The sequence below is a fragment of the Mus caroli genome, chromosome 11, assembly GCF_900094665.2.
Source record: "Mus caroli chromosome 11, CAROLI_EIJ_v1.1, whole genome shotgun sequence".
Classification (NCBI taxonomy): Eukaryota; Metazoa; Chordata; class Mammalia; order Rodentia; family Muridae; genus Mus; species Mus caroli.
The window spans coordinates 8,305,999-8,325,970 of NC_034580.1; the positions used below are offsets into that span (position 1 = coordinate 8,305,999).

The following is a 19,972-nucleotide window of genomic DNA, read 5'->3' on the forward strand; positions in this document are numbered from 1 at the left end:
AAAAAAAAAAAAAAAAAAAAAAAAAAAAAAAAAAAATTAAAGGAAGATATGATCACAAAGCCAGCTCTGCAGAGGATTCTGGAAGGAACACTGTAGTCCAATAAACACAACTTACCGTCAAGTAAAAACAGTGTCAAGCTGGCTGTGGGGGCACACGCCTTTAATTGCAGTGCTCAGGAGGTAAAAGGTGAAGGATATCCCAGCTGGAGGCCATCCTGGTCTACAAAGAGAGTTTCAGGACAGGCATAGCTACACAGAGAAACCTTGTCTCAGGTGGGTAGGGGGGGACAACAGTACCATAGGATAAAGCAATTTATTTATGGAAAAGGGAACTCCAAGGAAATGGAACTAAAAACCATACAGGCACAGCTATTCTAATATTTGACAAAATGACATCAAACCAAATCTAGTCAAATAAGGAAGGCCACTCCACACTCTTTAAAGGAAAAAAAAAAAAAATCAACCAAGAGGACACAACGCCAACCCCATAGATCTGCAGTGCTCTCCACTTTGCTTGGTTTATGCAGTGAGCAGTAGTGAATGCAGGCTCCCCTGCAAGTGCCAAGGATGATGAACTCTCAGGCTCAGCTGTGGATGAATCAATCACCTGCCTGAGCCTCCTCCACCCAAGGCTCAGGGAATGGCACAGAAGAGTGAACAGAGAGAATGTAAGAGTTGTCGGCAGAGCTGGGAGATGTTGGCTTCTGGATGCGCCACACACGGCAGCCAAACACATCAGCTCACAGCACCTGTGGACACCTGTGCAAGACCTGCACAAGATTAAGCCAGTAAAAACTCCAGCATGAATGAGGAAGACACCCCCAAGGTCCCATTAGCGGAGGAGTTATTAGAAGTTGATGGCTACTGCGGTAGGAACCCTCTACAGACCCACACCCATTGCATTTGGACAGCATTAAGAGGACTCGGGGGTTGTCAATTTAAAAAAAAAAAAGGAGTAGGGTGATGGGGTAAAGGCCTCTGGGGAGAGTGGAGGGAGGTATCGGTAGATAGATATGATTAAAATGCATTATTTAAATGTATAAAATTTTGAAAGAATAAAATCATTTTTAAAAAGTTGTTATGAAGCCGGGCGTGGTGGCGCACGCCTTTGATCCCAGGACTCGGGAGGCAAAGGCAGGTGAATTTCTGAGTTCGAGGCCAGCCTGGTCTACAGAGTGAGTTCCAGGATAGCCTGGGCTATACAGGGAAACCCTGTCTCGAAAAAAACAAAAAACAAAACAAAAAAAAAGTTATGAGTTTTAAAGGACCTAAACTCACTGTTAAAATACGAAAAAGACCCTCAAACCTGAGCTTTTTCAGCAAATCAATAGACTGAAATTTTCTAACATCTAGGTTGGAATTCCTTGCAAGGGTTCCAAAACTCAAACTTTTTTCCACAGAAGGAGAGTCGCTTCCAAGTCCCTGGCCCAGCCCGGGGGAAAATCTGAGAGGCGCTCGCCCCCTAGTGGCAACAGAAGGCAAGATAGGGAAGCCGATTTCACTGGTCTTAAAGGGAGCTTGGGAACGCAGCGCGGCCTTTTAAGGCCAGGCACAGGCTTACCCCTAGTTAAATATACTTTGTGGGAGTCCTTTACTTGTGGGTTAGTTTTGAAATTAAAACCTTGCTTTTGAAATTGACCTTAAGAACTCAACAACTGGGCCTACTGAAACCAATTCTTGTTTAAACACTGTTAATGCCAGGCCCAACAGGGACTGTGGGGTCACCCTCACTCTGAAGCCCAGAACCCTCTAGCTGCTCCTATGGACACTCCTGACCTCTGCTGGTCAGAGCAGGTGGAGCCTGCCTATCTCAAAAACCTAGCTCAGAATGCAGTCTGAGATTCTAAGAGCTGGCTGCTCACCACACTGGCCAGTGACACTGACCAACTCATGAGTGAGAAATGACAGAAAATGACGAGATGTTAACAGATTTGGGCTCAAATCCCAAGGGAGCAAATCTGAGCTTAGGGGAGCTGTCAGAGGGCTTCATTACTCTTTGTGGCTGTAGTAGAAGGGCATCTCCTGTCTCTGGGGTGGCTGTAGGGGAAAATGAAATGCAAAGGTGTATCAACTCACAGTGCAGTGCACAGGACTCTCTTCACCCCAAACACACACACACCCTCAGCACTGTTTAGAGCCTGCCATCTAGTTACCAAGACTAACTTCACCGTGAGACCGACCCAGAGAGTTATGAGAAAGATGAACATCCACTTGGAGTATATGATACCGACCCGTGTGCAATAGGCATTTTAATGTCATTTCTCTGTGAAACAAAGTTTAACCTCTGGTTGGGGTTGTGCATTTTTTGAATAGGCACCTAAATTACCACTAACCGTTCAGCTCTGTGTTTACCAATTATGTTTGTAAGCTAGAAAACCCCAAATATCCTTCAAATGTGCATGGACTAAAAACAACAACAAAAAGTCCACTGTGTTATGTGCATATCATGAATACTGAAAAAGAAAGGGAAAAACCCTACTATATTTGCACCAACATAGTAAGTAATGACATTCCCTTGATGAAATCAACTAAGCGGTTGCAATATGTGGTTTATGAAAACTCTAGCAAATGCAAACTAACATTTATGTTAAAAAGCAATTCAGTAGTTGCCTGGTGTTGCTTAAGGTGTTTTCACAATTGAGACACATACTGTGGTGATGTAATTGTTAGTTTGACTCGATTTAGAATCATTTAATGATGAACACTTCCTGGTGCATCTGTGACTGCATGCTCGAGATATGAACAAAGACAGCTCAAGCTACCCTGAATGGTAGATGGATAGGCTGGGGGCCAGGGTGGAATAAAGGGGGCAAGGAGAAAGTCCATTGCTTTCCAGGGATTCCTTCTCTGCTTCCTGGCCACAAGATGATTGACCTGCTCTTCACCCTGTCCTCACTGCCTCGATGGACTGAGGCCTCTGAAACTATACCAAGATAAATCTTTTCTGCTCAGGTATCTAGTTGCAGTGACAGGAAGTCTGGTGTGTGTGTTTGTGTGTGTGTGTGTGTGTGTGTGTGTGTGTGTGTGTGAATGAGAATTCCTACAAAAGGAATCCTAGGGGAATAAGTCTGCAAAGGCTAATTGACTGAATAGTGGTGTGAAGAAATTGAACTGTTGCTATTTGTAAATGCTGATGACAATTTTTCCTGGGTGATCTTGAGCCTGCTGAATAGACATTCCCTGCCCCACTTTGTGTTGGAGCTCACATCCTGACAGGCTAAAAAAAAAAAAGTTTAGGAATGTATTAACACTCCAGCACTCAAAGAGTTAAGAGTATTGTCAGCATCGACTTCATGACCTATAGCAGCATTTCTCCCATCTTGTTATAAGACCCCTACCTGAAGTACCTATTAATGTATTGAAAGGTGCCTTCATGTATGGCTTTCTCTGCTAAATTATTGTAAAAAGTTCATGGTATTTGGAGGGATCAAATCTATGATCCCAGTCATTCATTCATATTTGTCTCTAGAATAAGCAGTATCTCTTATTCATTGAAAAGAGACTATTTCTTTCATTGACTATGTATACATCTATTAAAAGTAATTAAATTGGGCTGGAGAGCTGGCTCAGCGGTTAAGAGCACTGACTGTTCTTCATAGAGGTCCTGAGATCAACTCCCAGCAACCACATGGTGGCTCACAACCATCTGTAATGGGATCCAATGCCCTCTTCTAGTGTGTGTCTGAAGACAGCTTAAGTGTACTCATATAAATATATATTTTTAAAAAGTAATTGAGGGTTGGAGAGATGGCTCAGCGGTTAAGAGCACTTACTGCTTGTCTTAGTCAGGGTTTCTATTCCTGCACAAACATCACAACCAAGAAGCAAGTTGGGGAGGAAAGGGTTTATTCAGCTTACACTTCCACACTGCTGTTCATCACCAAGGAAGTCAGGACTGGAACTCAAGCAGGTCAGAAAGCAGGAGCTGATGCAGAGGCCATGGAGGGATGTTCTTTACTGGCTTGCTTCCCCTGGCTTGCTCAGCCTGCTCTCTTATAGAACCAAGACTACCAGCCCAGAAATGGCACCACCCACAAGGGGCCTTTCCCCTCTTGATCACTAATTGAGAAAATGCCTTACAGCTGGATCTCATGGAGGCATTTCCCTAACTGAAACTCCTTTCTCTGTGTTACCTCCAGCTGTGTCAAGTTGACACAAAACTAGCCAGTACACTGCTCTTCCGAAGATCCTGAGTTCAAACCCCAGCAACCACATGGTGGCTCACAACCATCTGTAAGGAGATCTGATGCCCTCTTCTGGAGTATCTGAAGACAGCTGCAGTGTATTTACATATAATAAATAAATAAATAAATAAATAAATCTTTTTAAAAAGTAAATTGTACACTCTATGTGAGATATGTACTTCCATTTTATCTTGATAACGTTATTTTAAACTTTAAGATGCCTGGGATTAAATTATTTTGAAATTTCCATTTTGCAAGTTTTACTAAGAATGCTGCTGGACTCCTTGGTAGTCATCATGGGTGACTCATAGGATACCTTTGTGCTATGGTTTGAAGAACTCATAATCTACTTTAATTGTCTTGGTGGTGGTATTAGGAGGTAGACACTTTAGATGACGGGGTCACATGTGTTACATGCTCACGATATTCTAGTGCCATTGTCCCAGGAGCAGGACACCATGTCAATTTTCCCTCATGCTGTTATCTACTCTCCAGGTGCTGTCTAGCCCTGTCCTGCCTCTACCACGTTAGCAAGCAACTAGAAAGCTTTCACTGGATATAAAACTTTAGTCTTGAGCTTCACCTTCAGAAGTGTGAGGAATTTAGTTTCCCTATGGATTATTGTATATGCATTCTGTTACTGCACAAGAAAACTAAAGGACCACCTAGTTCTGGGAGACTATTCAGAAGTTAACAGCACACAACTGTGAAGCCCTTCCATCTTCCTTCCCTGACACCTTACTTCTCCTCCCTCCAGTCTAGGAAGAGCTGGCTGTTCCCTACTCCCTTCCATATTCCCCTCTGGCATAAGGCCCTCTCTAGTCCTTAACATGTTACGATCTTAATCAGCATAGGGAACCTGTCTGGAGTACAATCCCAGGAAATAAACTAGAAAAGAAAATTGGGTGAGGGAACAAATAGCCACCTCATCCTTCCATATAGATATAGATATAGATATAGATATAGATATAGATATAGATATAGATATAGATACACATATTCATATTGGGAAAGAAAAATGGCTCCATAGGTAAAGGCATTTGCCACTAAGTTTGATCCACCCCTAAGGCCCACGTGGTCAAAAAAATAAAACTGACTCCTACAAGTAATCCTCATATCATCATGTACATGCCAGTGTGTTCTTCTGACTGGGCAGCAATAATCAGATGTGTCCATTTAGTCTAACAGTTTTTAAATGACATTACTGAGTCTACTATGAAAAGAGATGATTCATTCAAAAGGGAATTATGAACTGCATCCCATGGTGAGCACTGGATTGCCTAGGCAATGCCTAACAACAGATGAGATTATGTGAGCCAACTGGAGGAATACAACAGAGCCTTTGAAATCAGCTACACACAGGACTAAGTTTTTCCAAGGTACAAGCATGGCTAGGAAGACAATTTTTCACTTCTTTGTATACAATGTTAGGGTAGATAGTGTGCATTTTTCCACTCTAATTTTGGCAAGTTGAGAGGAATAAATAATGAAGCACTGACATACTTATATTGCATCTACTAAGCGTATCCATTAAAATAGATTTATCTGCATCATTTCCTTTAAATTGTAATAATGCCCTCGTTTTGCAGCAATTTTTGATATTCTGTGAAATTATGTACAGATACTTATCATGCATTGGGGGTTATGTTGTTGCTCTGGGTCAGAAGCATGCATACAGCCAAAACATTTCTTAGAGGCATGAGAGCTCACAGAAACTTGGATGAAATAGAATTTATCCACTTCTGTAGTCACAGATGTAATGTTATGCATATATGTTGCTTGCTCAAAGATTCCTTTGTAAAATGGGTTTCTGAACATTCAATTTCTTAAAATGCAGATGAAATCCATATTTGCCTCACAGCTACTTTTTAAAGCAGGTTTGATTGCTTTGCTCAATTTGGAATTGGATGAATGACTTTTTGCTATGGATTCTGATTCTGAGGTTTACTTTGAAATACAATATTATATATGTGCAAAACATGGAGACTTTTAACCTGTTTTTAAAAAAAGATTCATCTTGAATTTGGTCATCATTTTTTCAGCCCTGTTTTTCTGTAATGTGAAATGTTTTCTAAGAGGAATTTCTGAAAGGGACCCTCACTTCAACCCCCACTTTTCCCTTAGGTAACAACGTCCAATGCCTTTAATTTTAAAAATTAATTATTCATGTCCAATCCCTTAAAAAATACCCTTGTGTTGTTTTCTTTTTAAACTAAATGGAGTGCATTACCATTGTGAACAATAACTACACTGTGTGTGCAAACTCAAATACTGACTCCCTAGTGCTTGGATTCAAGGCCTGTACCACTCCTGTTGCCTCATGATCTTAGTCTAGGATAAAGGGTACCCAGGCTGCAGCACAGTGCTTAATGATGGTGGCTGAGTTTTAGATGTCAGTGCCCAACTCTGTAGAAATACCAAGATGGGAAGCCTTCTTACATGAGACAGCTCTGCAGAAGCCAGCCTGTTCCCATGAAGCTCAGTTAGAGAGCGTAGTATTGGACCTTGCCCTTCAAAGGTTTAAAAATGATTTCCTGGTTTAATGTAATGGGGCAGGGTGATAAAGATCCCCTAGGAATCCCCAAGCTCACTTTCTGGGATGGACAAACAACGGAATGAATGAATGTCTGGTAAAAACAGGAGACTGAATACTGGACAAGCCAAAGCTTTGTCTCTTCTAGGAGGGTGGGGCCTTCAGACTACAAGTTCAATAAACTGACTCTAGCTGGTTTAGATGTTTTGGGGGGTGGGAGTTATTTGGTTTGGTTTGGAGTTTGGTTATCTTTGTTTTTGCTTGAGACAGGTTTTTTTTCTCTTAACTGTCCTGGCCTCAAATGTAAGAGACCCACTTGCATGCAGCCTTGGAGATTACAGGTGTGCAGTGCACCACCACACCCAGGGTTGGATGTTTCATAGAACCCTTAGATTCTCCCCTTTCTTCTACTGGTCCTGTTTGGATCCCCACTACCAGCCCATGCCTACTCACCATTTTTCTTTGCAATGAATGTCCTCTGGGAACAAGCAGTCACCATCTCACTTTGTCAACTATGTCCTTCTAAGTCTTCCTCTAAAGTCTGCGTCGGGGCTGGTGTGATGGCTCAGCGGTTAAGAGCACTGATTGCTCTTCAGAAGGTCCTGAATTCAAATCCCAGCAACCTTGTGGTGGTTCACAACCATTGGTAATGAAATCTGATGCCTTCTTCTGGAGTGTCTGAAGACAGCCACAGTGTACTTACATATAATAAATAAATCTTAAAAAAAAAAAAAGGTCTGCCTCATTGTTAATGAACCAAAAGGAAAACACCCTGCTTCATTTATAAATACTGTTTTGGGCTGTCTGTATATCACTTGCCTGGCTGATACTGTCAAGAGGCCAGGGTTCCCGTGGAATTGGAATTGCAGATGGCTATTAGCAGTCATGTGGGTGCTAGGGATCAAACCTAAACACTCTGAAGGCCAGTGCCCTTGTCCAGTGAGTCAGTCACCTCTCCTGCTCCTGTTGTTAAGGTTTTACCACCCTGGCTAATATGTAGATGAAGGAAAGCCTGACAGGATGACTTATGATGAGAATGCTCTGGAAATATAAGCATACATTGTGCTTCTAAAACCCAGTACTAGAAAAAGATCCAGTATTGTGTAAGCTGTTTTTATATTCACTATCTGCTGAAATCATTGGCGTGTTAATTTTCCTTTCTTTTTACTTGTTCATGTGGGTCCTAGAAAATTTTAAATTATACATGTATTTCTCACTGTGTACATTAAATGTCTCCTCAATGGCCTTGGCCTCACAAAATGAAAGGGTGATGAAGTGCTAACTACAAAGGCAGTTTCCAAGATCTGCTATCAGAGTTCAAGGTAAGAATGATCATTTTTGGCAGGACTCCCAGCAATCATTCAAAACACACACATACATACACACACACACACACTTATAAACACTTCTGATCCTCCCTTGATTCTGTGCTCAGAGTTGGTGCATGTTAGTTGTCATTCTTACAAGTATTACGTTTTTGTTGCTGTGATAAAATAGAATGACCAAGGCAACTAAAGAATTTATTTGGCTTATGGTTCCAAAGGGATAAGAATTCATGATGGCAGCGTGGAAGCAAGGAAGATTAGAGCTGTTAAGTTGAGAGTTCACGACTGTAAATTGAAAGCCAGAGAGAAATGGATACAATATAGGTATTTTAAACTCTCAAAGCTCACCCTCAGTGACATAATTTCCTCAACAGGGCAGTACCTCCTAAGCCTCCCCAAACAGCACCAACCGGGGACCAGCAGTTCAAATATCTTACCCTATGGGGGACATTTTCATTCACACTACACTGCTCTAAGAAATTACAAGTCTAGTATACTATACAACACAGTGTTATCTCAGTTCTGTAAAGCACAATACTGGTAGCTCTGCTTTCTCTGCTGTAAGCCAGTCTATAGTCACTGGACGTAGCTTAAAGTATTGCCTTATATCACATTATAGGCCTGATGTGTTGTTTTGTTTTGAGTGTGGGACCTATGGTCAGCTCTAAGGCCTCCCTTAAGCCCATGCTTTACACTGTGGAGTGAGTTTAGAATCTACTACCTCTTTTCCCACCAACCAGGAAAGTTCTGCTTTAAGGATTCATGCAAGTAGATTGGGTTTATATAAATAATTCAGGATAATTTTTCTATCTTTAGGTCCACTAAACTGTATCTGCAAAGCCCTTTCCAGCAGTAACTAGATCAGTTGGAATTAGGGGTCAGGATTGTGGTACATTTTCAGAATTCTGTCCACTGTTCTTCCTACATTGGAAACATTTTTTGAGACACTCTATTTAGGTCTGGCCAGCCTGGAACTTACTATGGAGATCAGGGTAGCATGTAAGTCAATCTTATCTTTGCCTCCAGGGTAATGCTAGGATTAAAGGCATGTGACATCATCACATCTGACCAAAGGGATGCAGCAAAGTAGGAAAGAATAAAATATTCGAGGCTAGGGACAATTGGAACTTTATTTTCATTTCAATGGAAAACCACTGAAGGGTTTTCTTATAGGGGACACAAATCAATTTATACATTAAAATAACATGGGTTAACACTGCTTAGTGTCTTTCACTTGCTCAGCTGTGAATGTATGTTAACTGTGAGGTGAATATGATCTCCTCTATGGGTCCAAGTGATTGCCCCTATGTGCTAGTGAGAGGAATGTGGAAAAAAAACTTCTCTTCATAGACCGTAGGGAGTTTTGGTCTTGAAAAATGAATAAGGTGGCTGGAGAGATGGCTCAATGGTTAAGAACACTGACTGCTCTTCCAGAGGATCTGAGTTCAATTCCCAGCAAACACATGATGGCTCACAACTATCTATAATGGGATCTGATGCTCTCTTCTGGTGTGTCTGAAGACAGCTACAGTGTTCTCATATCAACAAAATAAATCTTTTTTAAAAAAAAATGAATTAGTAAACAAGTTTCAAAGTAAATACAGTACTCAATTCTTAAGTATCCTGAAACTCACTGCTTTGCCAAAGAAGGAATAAGGTAGCAACATGAACTCACTTTTTAGGTAACAGGCTCATAAACCCAGAATCAATCTCATGTGGGGAGCTCCACTTCCTAGTGGGTCTTGGTGGTTATGAACTCTGCAGGACCAGTCTCTGCAGTTCCTCACTGAAGACTGCCACAGCCTGCTCTGCTGCCTGAGCTATTGCTAGTCAGTTAAAGACTAGGCCCTATGAGACCTATCTTAGCTGGCCTTTCCACAGGCAGACTACAAGTATAGCCTGGGAACTCCAACAATCCAATACAGAAACACCTAAGACATTACTATTTTGGAAACACCAATTTTTCTTTCCTTTTCTAGTATGGCAACACATTTACACTCATCTTTCCATTCTGTGGACTGCTGATCCACAATCCTCTCTACTGTACAGTAGATTTTGTTTCCTTAAATCTCATGTATTGATTGTTAAACCTTATTTCCTGTGCTACTGGAAATCTCATTCAGAAAGTAAGCATATGCCTTTTTTTAAAGCAGTTTTGGGATCTCAGATCTTACATTGTCCTTGATCCATTTATAGTTTTGTGCAGGATGAGAAAAGCATCCTCTGTATGTGCATATATCAGTTTTCCTCACATCACTTGTTGAAGACACTGGTTTGTTCTAAGGTGTATATTTTTGATATATTTGAACAATATTTCTCCCAGACACAAACTAAACTAAGCTCCAGAGGGGAATGAATGGCCTCTGGTTGGTGACTAATAGTAAAAAGTCAGTATTGCCAGGCAGTGGTGGCGCATGCCTTAATGCCAGCACTTGGGAGGCAGAGGCAGCCGGATTTCTGAGTTCAAGGTCACCCTGGTCTATAGAGTGAGTTCCTGGATAGCCAGGGCTACACAGAGAAACCGTGTCTTGAAAAAGCAAACAAACAAACAAACAAACAAATACCACAAAAAATATCAAAACACCAATGGGCAGTTAGTAACTGTCTATAACTCCATAGTAACTTTTAAGATCCAAGTGACCTCTAAAGAAAATAAGCTCCAGATAAGAAAAACTGTATTTAATTCCTTCTTATTAATACCTAAGAATCCAAGGTTCCAGTATCTTTACACAGAAATCATACAGGGCTATATTGTAAAGGGCTCAGCTATTTTTCACTGTAACTAACTCTGATAGAAGCTTCACAAAAGAGAGATTCTTTTGGGTTCTGTTTCACAAGGTTCTGTTCAAGATGAATTGGCAGCAGAGCCTGTGGCAGGGGAGTCTTCACACAAAGGAAGCAAAACCCAAGGATAGAACCCCAATGACCTACTTATTATAAATAAGTCTTACCTCTTTAAAATTTCTGTAACCTTCCAAAATAGCACCACTATGATTGAACATAAGAGCCTGTGAGGCACACTGCATACTCAAGTCCTACCAAGGATAAAGTTTTGGATATGAGGAGATGTTTTAAGATGTTAGAATAGGAGAAGGAGCTCAGCGATTGAGAGGCTCTTGTAGAAGACCTTGGTTTCATTTCCAGCACCCACATCACAGCTCATAACTGTAACTCTAGTCCCAAGGGATATGACCCTTTCTTCTGGCCTCTGTGATCACTACATGCAAATGGTGTACAGACATACATACAGGCAAAACACCCATATGCAGAAAGTAAAAAGAAAGGTTAAAAAACCTTTAATCCCAGTACTTGGCAGACAGATCTCTGAATTTGAGATCAGCCTGATGTACAGAGTGAGTTCCAGGACAGCTAGGGCTACACAGAGAAACCCTGACTCGAAAAATAAATAAATAAAAATTAAAAACTAAAAATAGTAGCTTAAGTTCTAATGTGACATTCATGTATTTCAAAGGGGAAATCTGCAAAATGTTTTAAAGCGACAATGTATAAATAAAAGGTAGATGAAAAATAACAATATACACTATACCAAAGCACAAACTTTAAAAAAAAAATTAGATTTTATGTATAAATAAAATCTATTGATTGTCTTTCTTCATCTGAATGTATACATGTGTACCATTCTACCTGATGTCTGCTGTAGTCATGAGGGCACTAGATCCCCAGTAAGTTAAGTTATAGGTGGCTATAAGCCACCACGAAGTACAAACTTTTTAAATTAACTCATTAAGTGTTTCAAGCCGGGCAGTGGTGGCACACGCCTTTGATGGCAGCACCTGTGAAGCAGAGGCAGGCGGATTTCTGAGTTCTAGGCCAGCCTGGTCTATAGCGTGAGTTCCAGGACAGCCAGGGCTACACAGAGAAACCCTGTCTCAAAAAACCAAAAATCAAAAAAAAAAAAAAAAAAAAGTGTTTCAAATTCCAGAGCTGAAGAAATGTCTCAGCAGTTAAGAGCACTGTGTGCTCTTCCAGAGGTCCTGACTTCAATTCCCAGCAACCACATTGTGGCTCATAACCATCTACAATATGATCAGATGTCCTCTTCTGGCATATAATCACTCTGAACACTCATATAATAAAATAATGTTATTTATTTATTTAATATGAGTACACTGTAGCTGTCTTCAGACACACCAGAAGAAGGCATTGGATCCCATTAGAGATGGTGTGAACTACCATGTGGTTGCTGGGAGTTGAACTCAGGACCTCTGGAAGTGCTCTTAACTGCTATCTCTCCAGCTCCCAAATAAATAAATCTTTTTTTTTAAAGTTACAAAGAAACATTTCAAATTTCATCTCATGTTGTCATATTCACAAAAGAAATGTATCAACTCCTGTGTTAAATAATTATAGCTAATCTAGGACCAAACAAAACAGTATGTAAAGGAAGATTTCTGTAGACAAGATGATGATGAACTTTAAAGGAAAGGAACTGGCTAACTGTGCACGGTGGCACAGACCTGCAATATCACTGCTATGTGGAAACTGATGCAGGGAGAATGGTTCATGCCACCATGGCTGCATACCAGTTGAAGGGGAAAAACAAGCAGACTACAAAAGCATAGTAAAATCATATACATATATGTTGTATACAGGACTGTTTAAAACAAATAATTTGAAGTTATAGCAAAATTAAGCAACTCCGTCAAAATGATAATAAACTAACAATTTTTATTCTCTTTAATTTAAAAATATTTAGTTTGAAATAGGCTTTTAAGAATTATCAGACAAAATGGTAATAGAAAACTTTCCAGATCCCTTGAAAAAAGCCACACTTATCTTTTGAGGCAGGCTACATCCCTGATACAAGATTACATCTTGCTATTTCTAACATGTTTTTATTAGTTAATTTTAATAGAAAAAAAGCCCACAAAACAAGTTACAAACCAGCACGGGTTAAGGTAGTTTACTTCCTGTTGCTTTCACTGTAGCTTTTGGTAAGATCTTAACTGTAAGTCAAGAATGCAATGCTGTTTCAAATATAAGCAATAATAATACCACACTAACAAAGTTTATTATTACCAGACTAAAGTTCTAAATTTGAATTCACTTAGAAACAAAAGGTCATTCTATTTAAATGAAATGTTTATATATCATGTAACTGGAAGGCAAATACAACATACCAATATATCAGTCAGTAGTCAAGCTGTTGTCACTCTAATCTGAGGCACAGAAATCAGGATGCACTCCAAAACAATACAAGTAGCAGAGCAAGCTTCCTATGCTAAAGGTAGACTACTACTAGGTAACAGCTTCTCCTTTCAGTCGCTGCAGTCACTTTCCACAGCCAAATGTTTCATTCCAGTTTTCATAAAGCTCCAAGTCTTTTGGAGATACAGTAGGTCGCACAGTTTTAAAAGCATTTTCAAAATCAATATAAGCTATTGGTCGAACTTGATCAGGACTTATGGTAGCAATGTCAGCAGTGTGCAAACTGCGAATAGGACCAAGAGAAGCCTCTCTGCAAAGCTGTGTCATATCTGCTCCAGAAAACCCATCAGACTGCTGAACTACCAGTTCAGTTTCTTCTTCACTGAGACAACATTGCTCCTTAGACATTAGATTACGTACTATCTGTTTCCTGGCTGAAGCTTCTGGGAGGGGAATATAAAGTCTTTTCACCAATCTTCTCCGGGCAGCTTCATCAATCTCTTGGGGCCGATTTGTAGCTCCCACCACAAGAATCCGGTCTTCAGAAGATGTGGTTGCTCCATCTAACTGAACTAAAAATTCTGTTTTTATCCTTCTTGAAGATTCATGTTCACCATCTCCTCGTTGAGACAATAAAGAATCAATTTCATCAATAAATATGACAGCTGGCTGCTGACACCTTGCCACAGCAAACAATGCACGGACCATTTTTTCTCCCTCACCCACCCACTTAGAAGTCAATGATGAAGCAGAGATGCTGAAGAATGTTGCTCCAGACTGGCTAGCAATGCACTTGCCAATCAGAGTTTTACCAGTCCCTGGAGGGCCAAAGAGCAGAATTCCTTTAGGGGGCCCTCGCAATCCAGTAAAGATATCTGGCCTCATCATGGGCCACACAACGATTTCCTTTATTGTGGCTTTGGCAAATTCTACTCCAGCAATATCGTCCCAATGTACTGGAGGCCCATGGTCCATAATTTCATTCATAATAAGTTCGACCATCCTTGGCTCCACGTTCTTCAGACAATCATCAGTGGGGTATGCTGCTTCTGCAGACCCTGCCCTACTAGACGTGTGCTTCTTTCCATTCTGCTCACTTCCATCTTGCTTATTAGATACAGGAGGAACAAACTTTCCAAATATCCCTCTCGATCTCCCAGCTCCCAGAGACTTTTTTATAACACCATTAGAAGATTTAGATGTATGCTGGGATTGATGGCCCTTTTTTTTTTGATCTACCCATAATTGTTCTTTTGCAGTTTTAAAGGTAGGCAGGCTATTATCTTCCCTTCGGCCTCTGTCTTCTGTTTTACTAGGAGCCTTATTCAGTGTTGGATTGGAAAGCATGTCAATAGTGTCAGAGTCATTAAAAGCCTTCCTTTCTAGAGGATTTTCACAGCCAGAAGGAACACAAGACAGATTAGATAAGAACATATTTAGTCCTGTGCTAGTTTTAGGAAAGCTTTGAGTGTCCTTTTCGGTGTTTCCAAATAATGGTGTCATGTGAAATGTTGCAGTGGCTGACTCACCTAAAGATGTTGAGGAGGTGAGACATGTCTTAGTGGTATTAGTTTCCTTAGGCAGCCGAGCACTCTGAAAAGGGGAACATCTCAGACTGCTCCCTGGAATGGCTTGGGTCTTATCTGTGTCAGCATCTTCAGAACCTCCACAAACACTAACCTGAGGAGCCTCAAAGATGGTGGGCTCTTTACACATGACTACTGATGCATCAGCAGGTTCCAACAGAGACTCTTCAAATTTCTTGCCAGCCTGCATCATCTCCTGTACACTACTCATTTTGAAAACATTATCTATTGACAATCCAGACTGCCACTTGTCACTGTCAGCCTGTTGAGATCCTGCCAAAGCAAAAATGCTCTCTGCATAGTTATTCAAGCCAGTTACAACATTGTCAGAATCAATAATTGCAGAGTATTTTTCTGTATACCTTTTGAACAGGTTGGTAGCAAAGACCTGAGAGATCTCGGAGTTGGCATATGCATACTGAATATGCAGTAGTAGTGCACGGTATGCATCGGCCTTCTGCTTTGGTGTACATAAGCTGGATGTAACCACACAGTAATTCTTCTGCCATTCGTCCACCTGCACAGACCTAGTCGTCTCCACAGACATGGAGCTGGACGTCTCCATGTCAAAGGTTCTGTAACACAAGACAAAATTGAAGGCAAATCAGTATCAAGAAGAAAACAAAAGTATAAAACTCTCCACTAAAAAAAAAAAAGTACAATAAAATTTATAAGGTTCATTTATAAAGACAGATTATTTGTCAAAGAAACATCTAGTTAATCATATATTTCACATACTCGTGACACAAAGATACAATGATACAGTCTTCAAGATTAAGGACAACCAAATGATTTCATAGATGCGAAACTGTTTTACTTATAAAGTTATTTTCCTACAGAGAAAATATTCATAGGTTTAAACAGAAAGGACTTAAAGGTAATCAAAGAAAGGACTTGGGAAATGTGATTCAGTTGGTAGACTGCTTACTAACATGCCTGAATCCTAGTGTTTGATCCCTAGCACATATACACTGGATATAACTATACATGCCTATAATCATAGCACTTGGGTGGTAGATTCAGCAAGAGAAGTTCAAGGTCACCACCTTCAGCTACATGGTAAGTTTAAAGCCAATTTGGGATACATGAGACTCTGTCCCCAAAGCTTTCATAAATAACTTAAAGAAGGGAAGGATTTATTAAGTGACAGGTGACAGGAGACACCCAATATGGATACACGGCCTCCATACACAGGTGTATGTACAAGAATATGCACAGGGGCTGGAAAGATGGCTCAGCGGTGAAAAGCACTGACTGCTCTTCCAGAGGTCCCGAGTTCAAATCCGAGACATGGTGGCTCACAATCATCCGTAATGAGATCTGATGCCCTCTTCTGGTGTGTCTGAAGACAGCTATGTTTATGTATAATAATAAATCCTTTTTTAAAAGAAAAAGAATATGTACAAAAAGACAAAATTAACTAATTGTTCAATTTCCCATTCTCATGAGAATGGTCATCCAAACAAATCAACAAAGAAACTTCAGACTTAACCTACACCAGAAATTAAACAGACTCAACAAATACTTACAGGCTACTGTATCTAACAGGAAAAAATTCTTCTCAGCAGCCAACAGAATTTCCTATAAACTCTCACTTTTTACGTCATTTATCATGTCTTACTACATATAAGAGAACCAAAATATCCTCCTGTGGGGTGGAGAAGATGATTCCTCAAGCACTGTCCACTCTGTTTTTGGAGACAGGTCTCTCCCTGAATGGGAGCTCACCAAGTAGGTTACAGGTTGATTGGACAGTAAACACCAAGGACCAGCCTGTCCTCCACAGCATGATTACAAGTACCTGCCACCATATTTCCTGTCCAGATTTCTTTTCTTTTTTTTGTTTTGTTTTGGTTTGGTTTTTTTCGAGAGTTTTGTTTTGTTTTGTTTCGAGACAGAGTTTCTCTGTAGAGCCCTGGCTGCCCTAGAACTCACTCTGTATGCCAGGCTGGCCTCGAACTCAGAAATCCGCCTGCCTCTGCCTCCCAAGTGCTGGGATTAAAGGCATGTGCCACCACCCAGCCAGATTTCTTATATAGGCTCTGGGGCTCAAACTTTCATTTTTATGCTGTACAGCAAGCACTTCACTAAGACTAAGCTATTACCCCAGACCAGAGTTACAAGACTCTACAAAAATGTGAAGGCGGCTGGAGAGATGGCTCAGCAGTTAAGAGCACTTGCTGTTCTTGTAGAGGACAGAGCAACCACATGGCTACTCACAACCACCTGTGACTCCAGCTCCAGAGGATCTGACACCTTCTTTTGGCCACAATGCACACACTCATTAGCACACACACACATACACATACCCCTTCTGAATATATAAAGAACTGAAAAAACTATCCCTCAATCTTCCAATCAAAAAATGTGCTAATGAACTAAACAGTTCTCAAAAGAAATACAGCCAATAAATACTTGCACAAGTGCTCAACATTCTTAGTCATCAGGGAAATGCAAATTAAAACTGCCTTGAGATGCTATTTCCCGGTCAGAACAGTTGTCATCAACAAAACAAATGCTGCCAAGGATATAGGGAAAGAGAAACCATTATTCCCTGGTGGTAGAAATGCTCATTTGTTTGGCCACTAGAAAAATCAACATAAATGCTGCTCAAAAAAACTGAATATTGTACTCTTGGGTATATACTCCAAGAATTCTAAGTCCACACACTACAGAAATGCTAGTGCATCCATGTTTATAACTACAGTATTTACAACAGCCATAAAACAAAACAACTTCAATGTCCATCAATGATGACGTATAAATACACAATGAAGTTCTATGTAGTCATAAAGAAAAATGAAATCCTGACATTTGCAGTAAGTCAATGCAACTGAAAATCTTATGCTATGCAAAATAAGACATTCAGAAAGACAAATACTTCGTTCTATCACATGCAAAATCTAGATTTAGAAATTTTATGTGCATACACACTTATATGTGTTTGTAGGTCAGAACTAGAAGGGGATCATGAGAAGAGGTTGTGATTTTTAGGAAGTTGAGAAATAGAGCAATGAATCATGTAATAAGAAGCTACAAAGAGTTAGAAATTGTGTGTGTGTGTGTGTTGTGTGTGTGTATGCATTTACGTGTGTCTTTTGTAGACCATGGAAATAGGAGGTGATCATGAGAGGAGGTAGTCATCCTTAGGAAGGAGGGAAATAGGGCAATGGGACAAGTAACAGGAAGGCAAAAGGGTTTAGTGAGGGAAGGATCAAGGGAAAAGGGTAGGAGGCAGCACTAAGGGGAACAAGTCAAAACTAAATATGAAGATGCCATAATGAAACTTTAAATCTTAAGGTTGTTTTCTAAGAAAAATCAGATAATATTATGCAAGTCACAATTTTTGGATGTTCATATTTTTCTGAAGGAACCATTGTGAGAATCAAATCAGGTGATTATGAAAATGATTTGAAGACTTGTACCCCTGCTATACAAATGTGGAAATTGAGCTGAGAGAGTTAAAGAACTGACTCACTAGAGAGAACTCTGCTGATTATGACCAACGGCAGAAATCAGGGCCACGTTCCAAGTGAAGCTCTATGTACTTTACCAGGCACTGACTACTTCTCGATGTTATCAGCACAGGATGAGCTGCATGGAACAGAAAGGTGGTGACATGTTTAATATCTTTAATGATTTATCATGAATAAACACTTGATGGCACAAATCTTCCAAAATTTCCCCCATTTCTCAATGTTAAAAATTAAAACCTATAAAAAATAAACTCTAAGAATAAGCCAAATAGTCTACTAGATAGGGGTTTTATCTCAGATTTTTCCTGAGATAGTCTCATAAGCCCCTTCACGTTGTTGTAAAGAATCTTAGGGAAATATACAATTGGGCCAAGGAGATAGCTTAGCACAGGCCTGCCAAGTTAAGTTCTCAGGCCTACATAGTTCCTGAAAGCAGTCCCCTACCATCCACATGCACAGCTTGGCACAAATGTGCCCCACTTACCACTAAATAATGTAAAAACTACTTTTGTAATGTACAACTTGTTTGCCTGGATACTAAGATGAAAAAAATTTTAAGAAAACCATTTGGTTTCCTAAGAATTATGATAAAGTAAAAGAATATCTACATTTTAAATTTAATTTCTATTTATCTGGAAGTATAGCTAAATAATCAATACTTTCTATGTGAGCTATATTTAATACAGCTTTGATGGTGGTGATGGTGGTAGATTTTTGAGAAAGGGTTACTCTGTGTAGCCCTGGCTGCCCTGGAACTCACTCTGTAGACGAGGCTGGCCTCAACCTCAGAGATTCACCTGTTTCTGTCTCTGAAGCACTGGGACTAAAAGAGTACACCACTCCTGGTTAATATAGCTTTTATCTCTGACAATGCTGTGAAAAAAATTTACCACATTATAAGTAGGTATACATACACCTCTGCTTATAATAATAGGAAACTTAACATCTAGTGAGACTATAACTTAAATTGAAACTGGATCAACAGCTCTGAGGCAAGTAAGTAGCCCTGCTTTCATCTGCTTTAACCTTATTTTACTCTCCATTATACAACACCAAAAATAAGAATCTGAAGGAAGCCGGGCGTGGTGGCGCACGTCTTGAATCCCAGCACTTGGGAGGCAGAGGCAGGCGGATTTCTGAGTTCAAGGCCAGCCTGGTCTACAAAGTGAGTTCCAGGACAACCAGGGCTACACAGAGAAACCCTGTCTCGAAAAAAACAAACAAAAAGAACCTGAAGGAGAGATAACTTGGAAAATATCATCCACAAAGGTTCACAATGATTATAATTATCTTTATAGCTTCATTTCAGTCTATCAACTAAAATCACCTATTCTAGTCATTCTCAAAAAACTGTCCTCTTCCACCACTATCTTTGTATTTAGAAGTTATCGACCAAGTTTTCCTTCCTTTCCAGTCAGTCATATCCCACAACTACATACAACCAAAAACAGTCTGTTGCTCAATGACACAAGTACTGACCTATCTAACACTTCTAAGTCATTTTAACCTTTGTGCTTGATAAAAATCTATAAAGGAGGGGCAACTGAGTTACATTTCAATTTTCTTTACTTTGTTAATTTTCTGATTAAGAATGTTTTGGCACACACCTATGGTCACTTGATCTTCGACAAGGGAGCTAAAACCATCCAGTGGAAGAAAGACAGCATTTTCAACAAATGGTGCTGGCACAACTGGTGGT

At 40.1% G+C, this 19,972-nt stretch overlaps 1 protein-coding gene across 1 annotated transcript in view; it reads right to left on the minus strand.

Annotated features, from left to right (window-relative positions):
* Nucleotides 1-12,708: 12,708 nt before the first annotated feature.
* The window catches only part of Fignl1 (fidgetin like 1), a 10,107-nt gene continuing 2,843 nt past the window's right edge, over nt 12,709-19,972 (minus strand). Inside the window, exons 2-3 of the mRNA XM_021176933.1 lie at nt 18,276-18,391; nt 12,709-15,372 (exon numbers count right to left, since the gene is read on the minus strand). Coding sequence (XP_021032592.1) covers nt 13,335-15,362 — 2,028 coding nt within the window. The 5' untranslated portion in view covers nt 15,363-15,372; nt 18,276-18,391 and the 3' untranslated portion in view covers nt 12,709-13,334. The remainder of the gene's footprint in view (nt 15,373-18,275; nt 18,392-19,972) is intronic.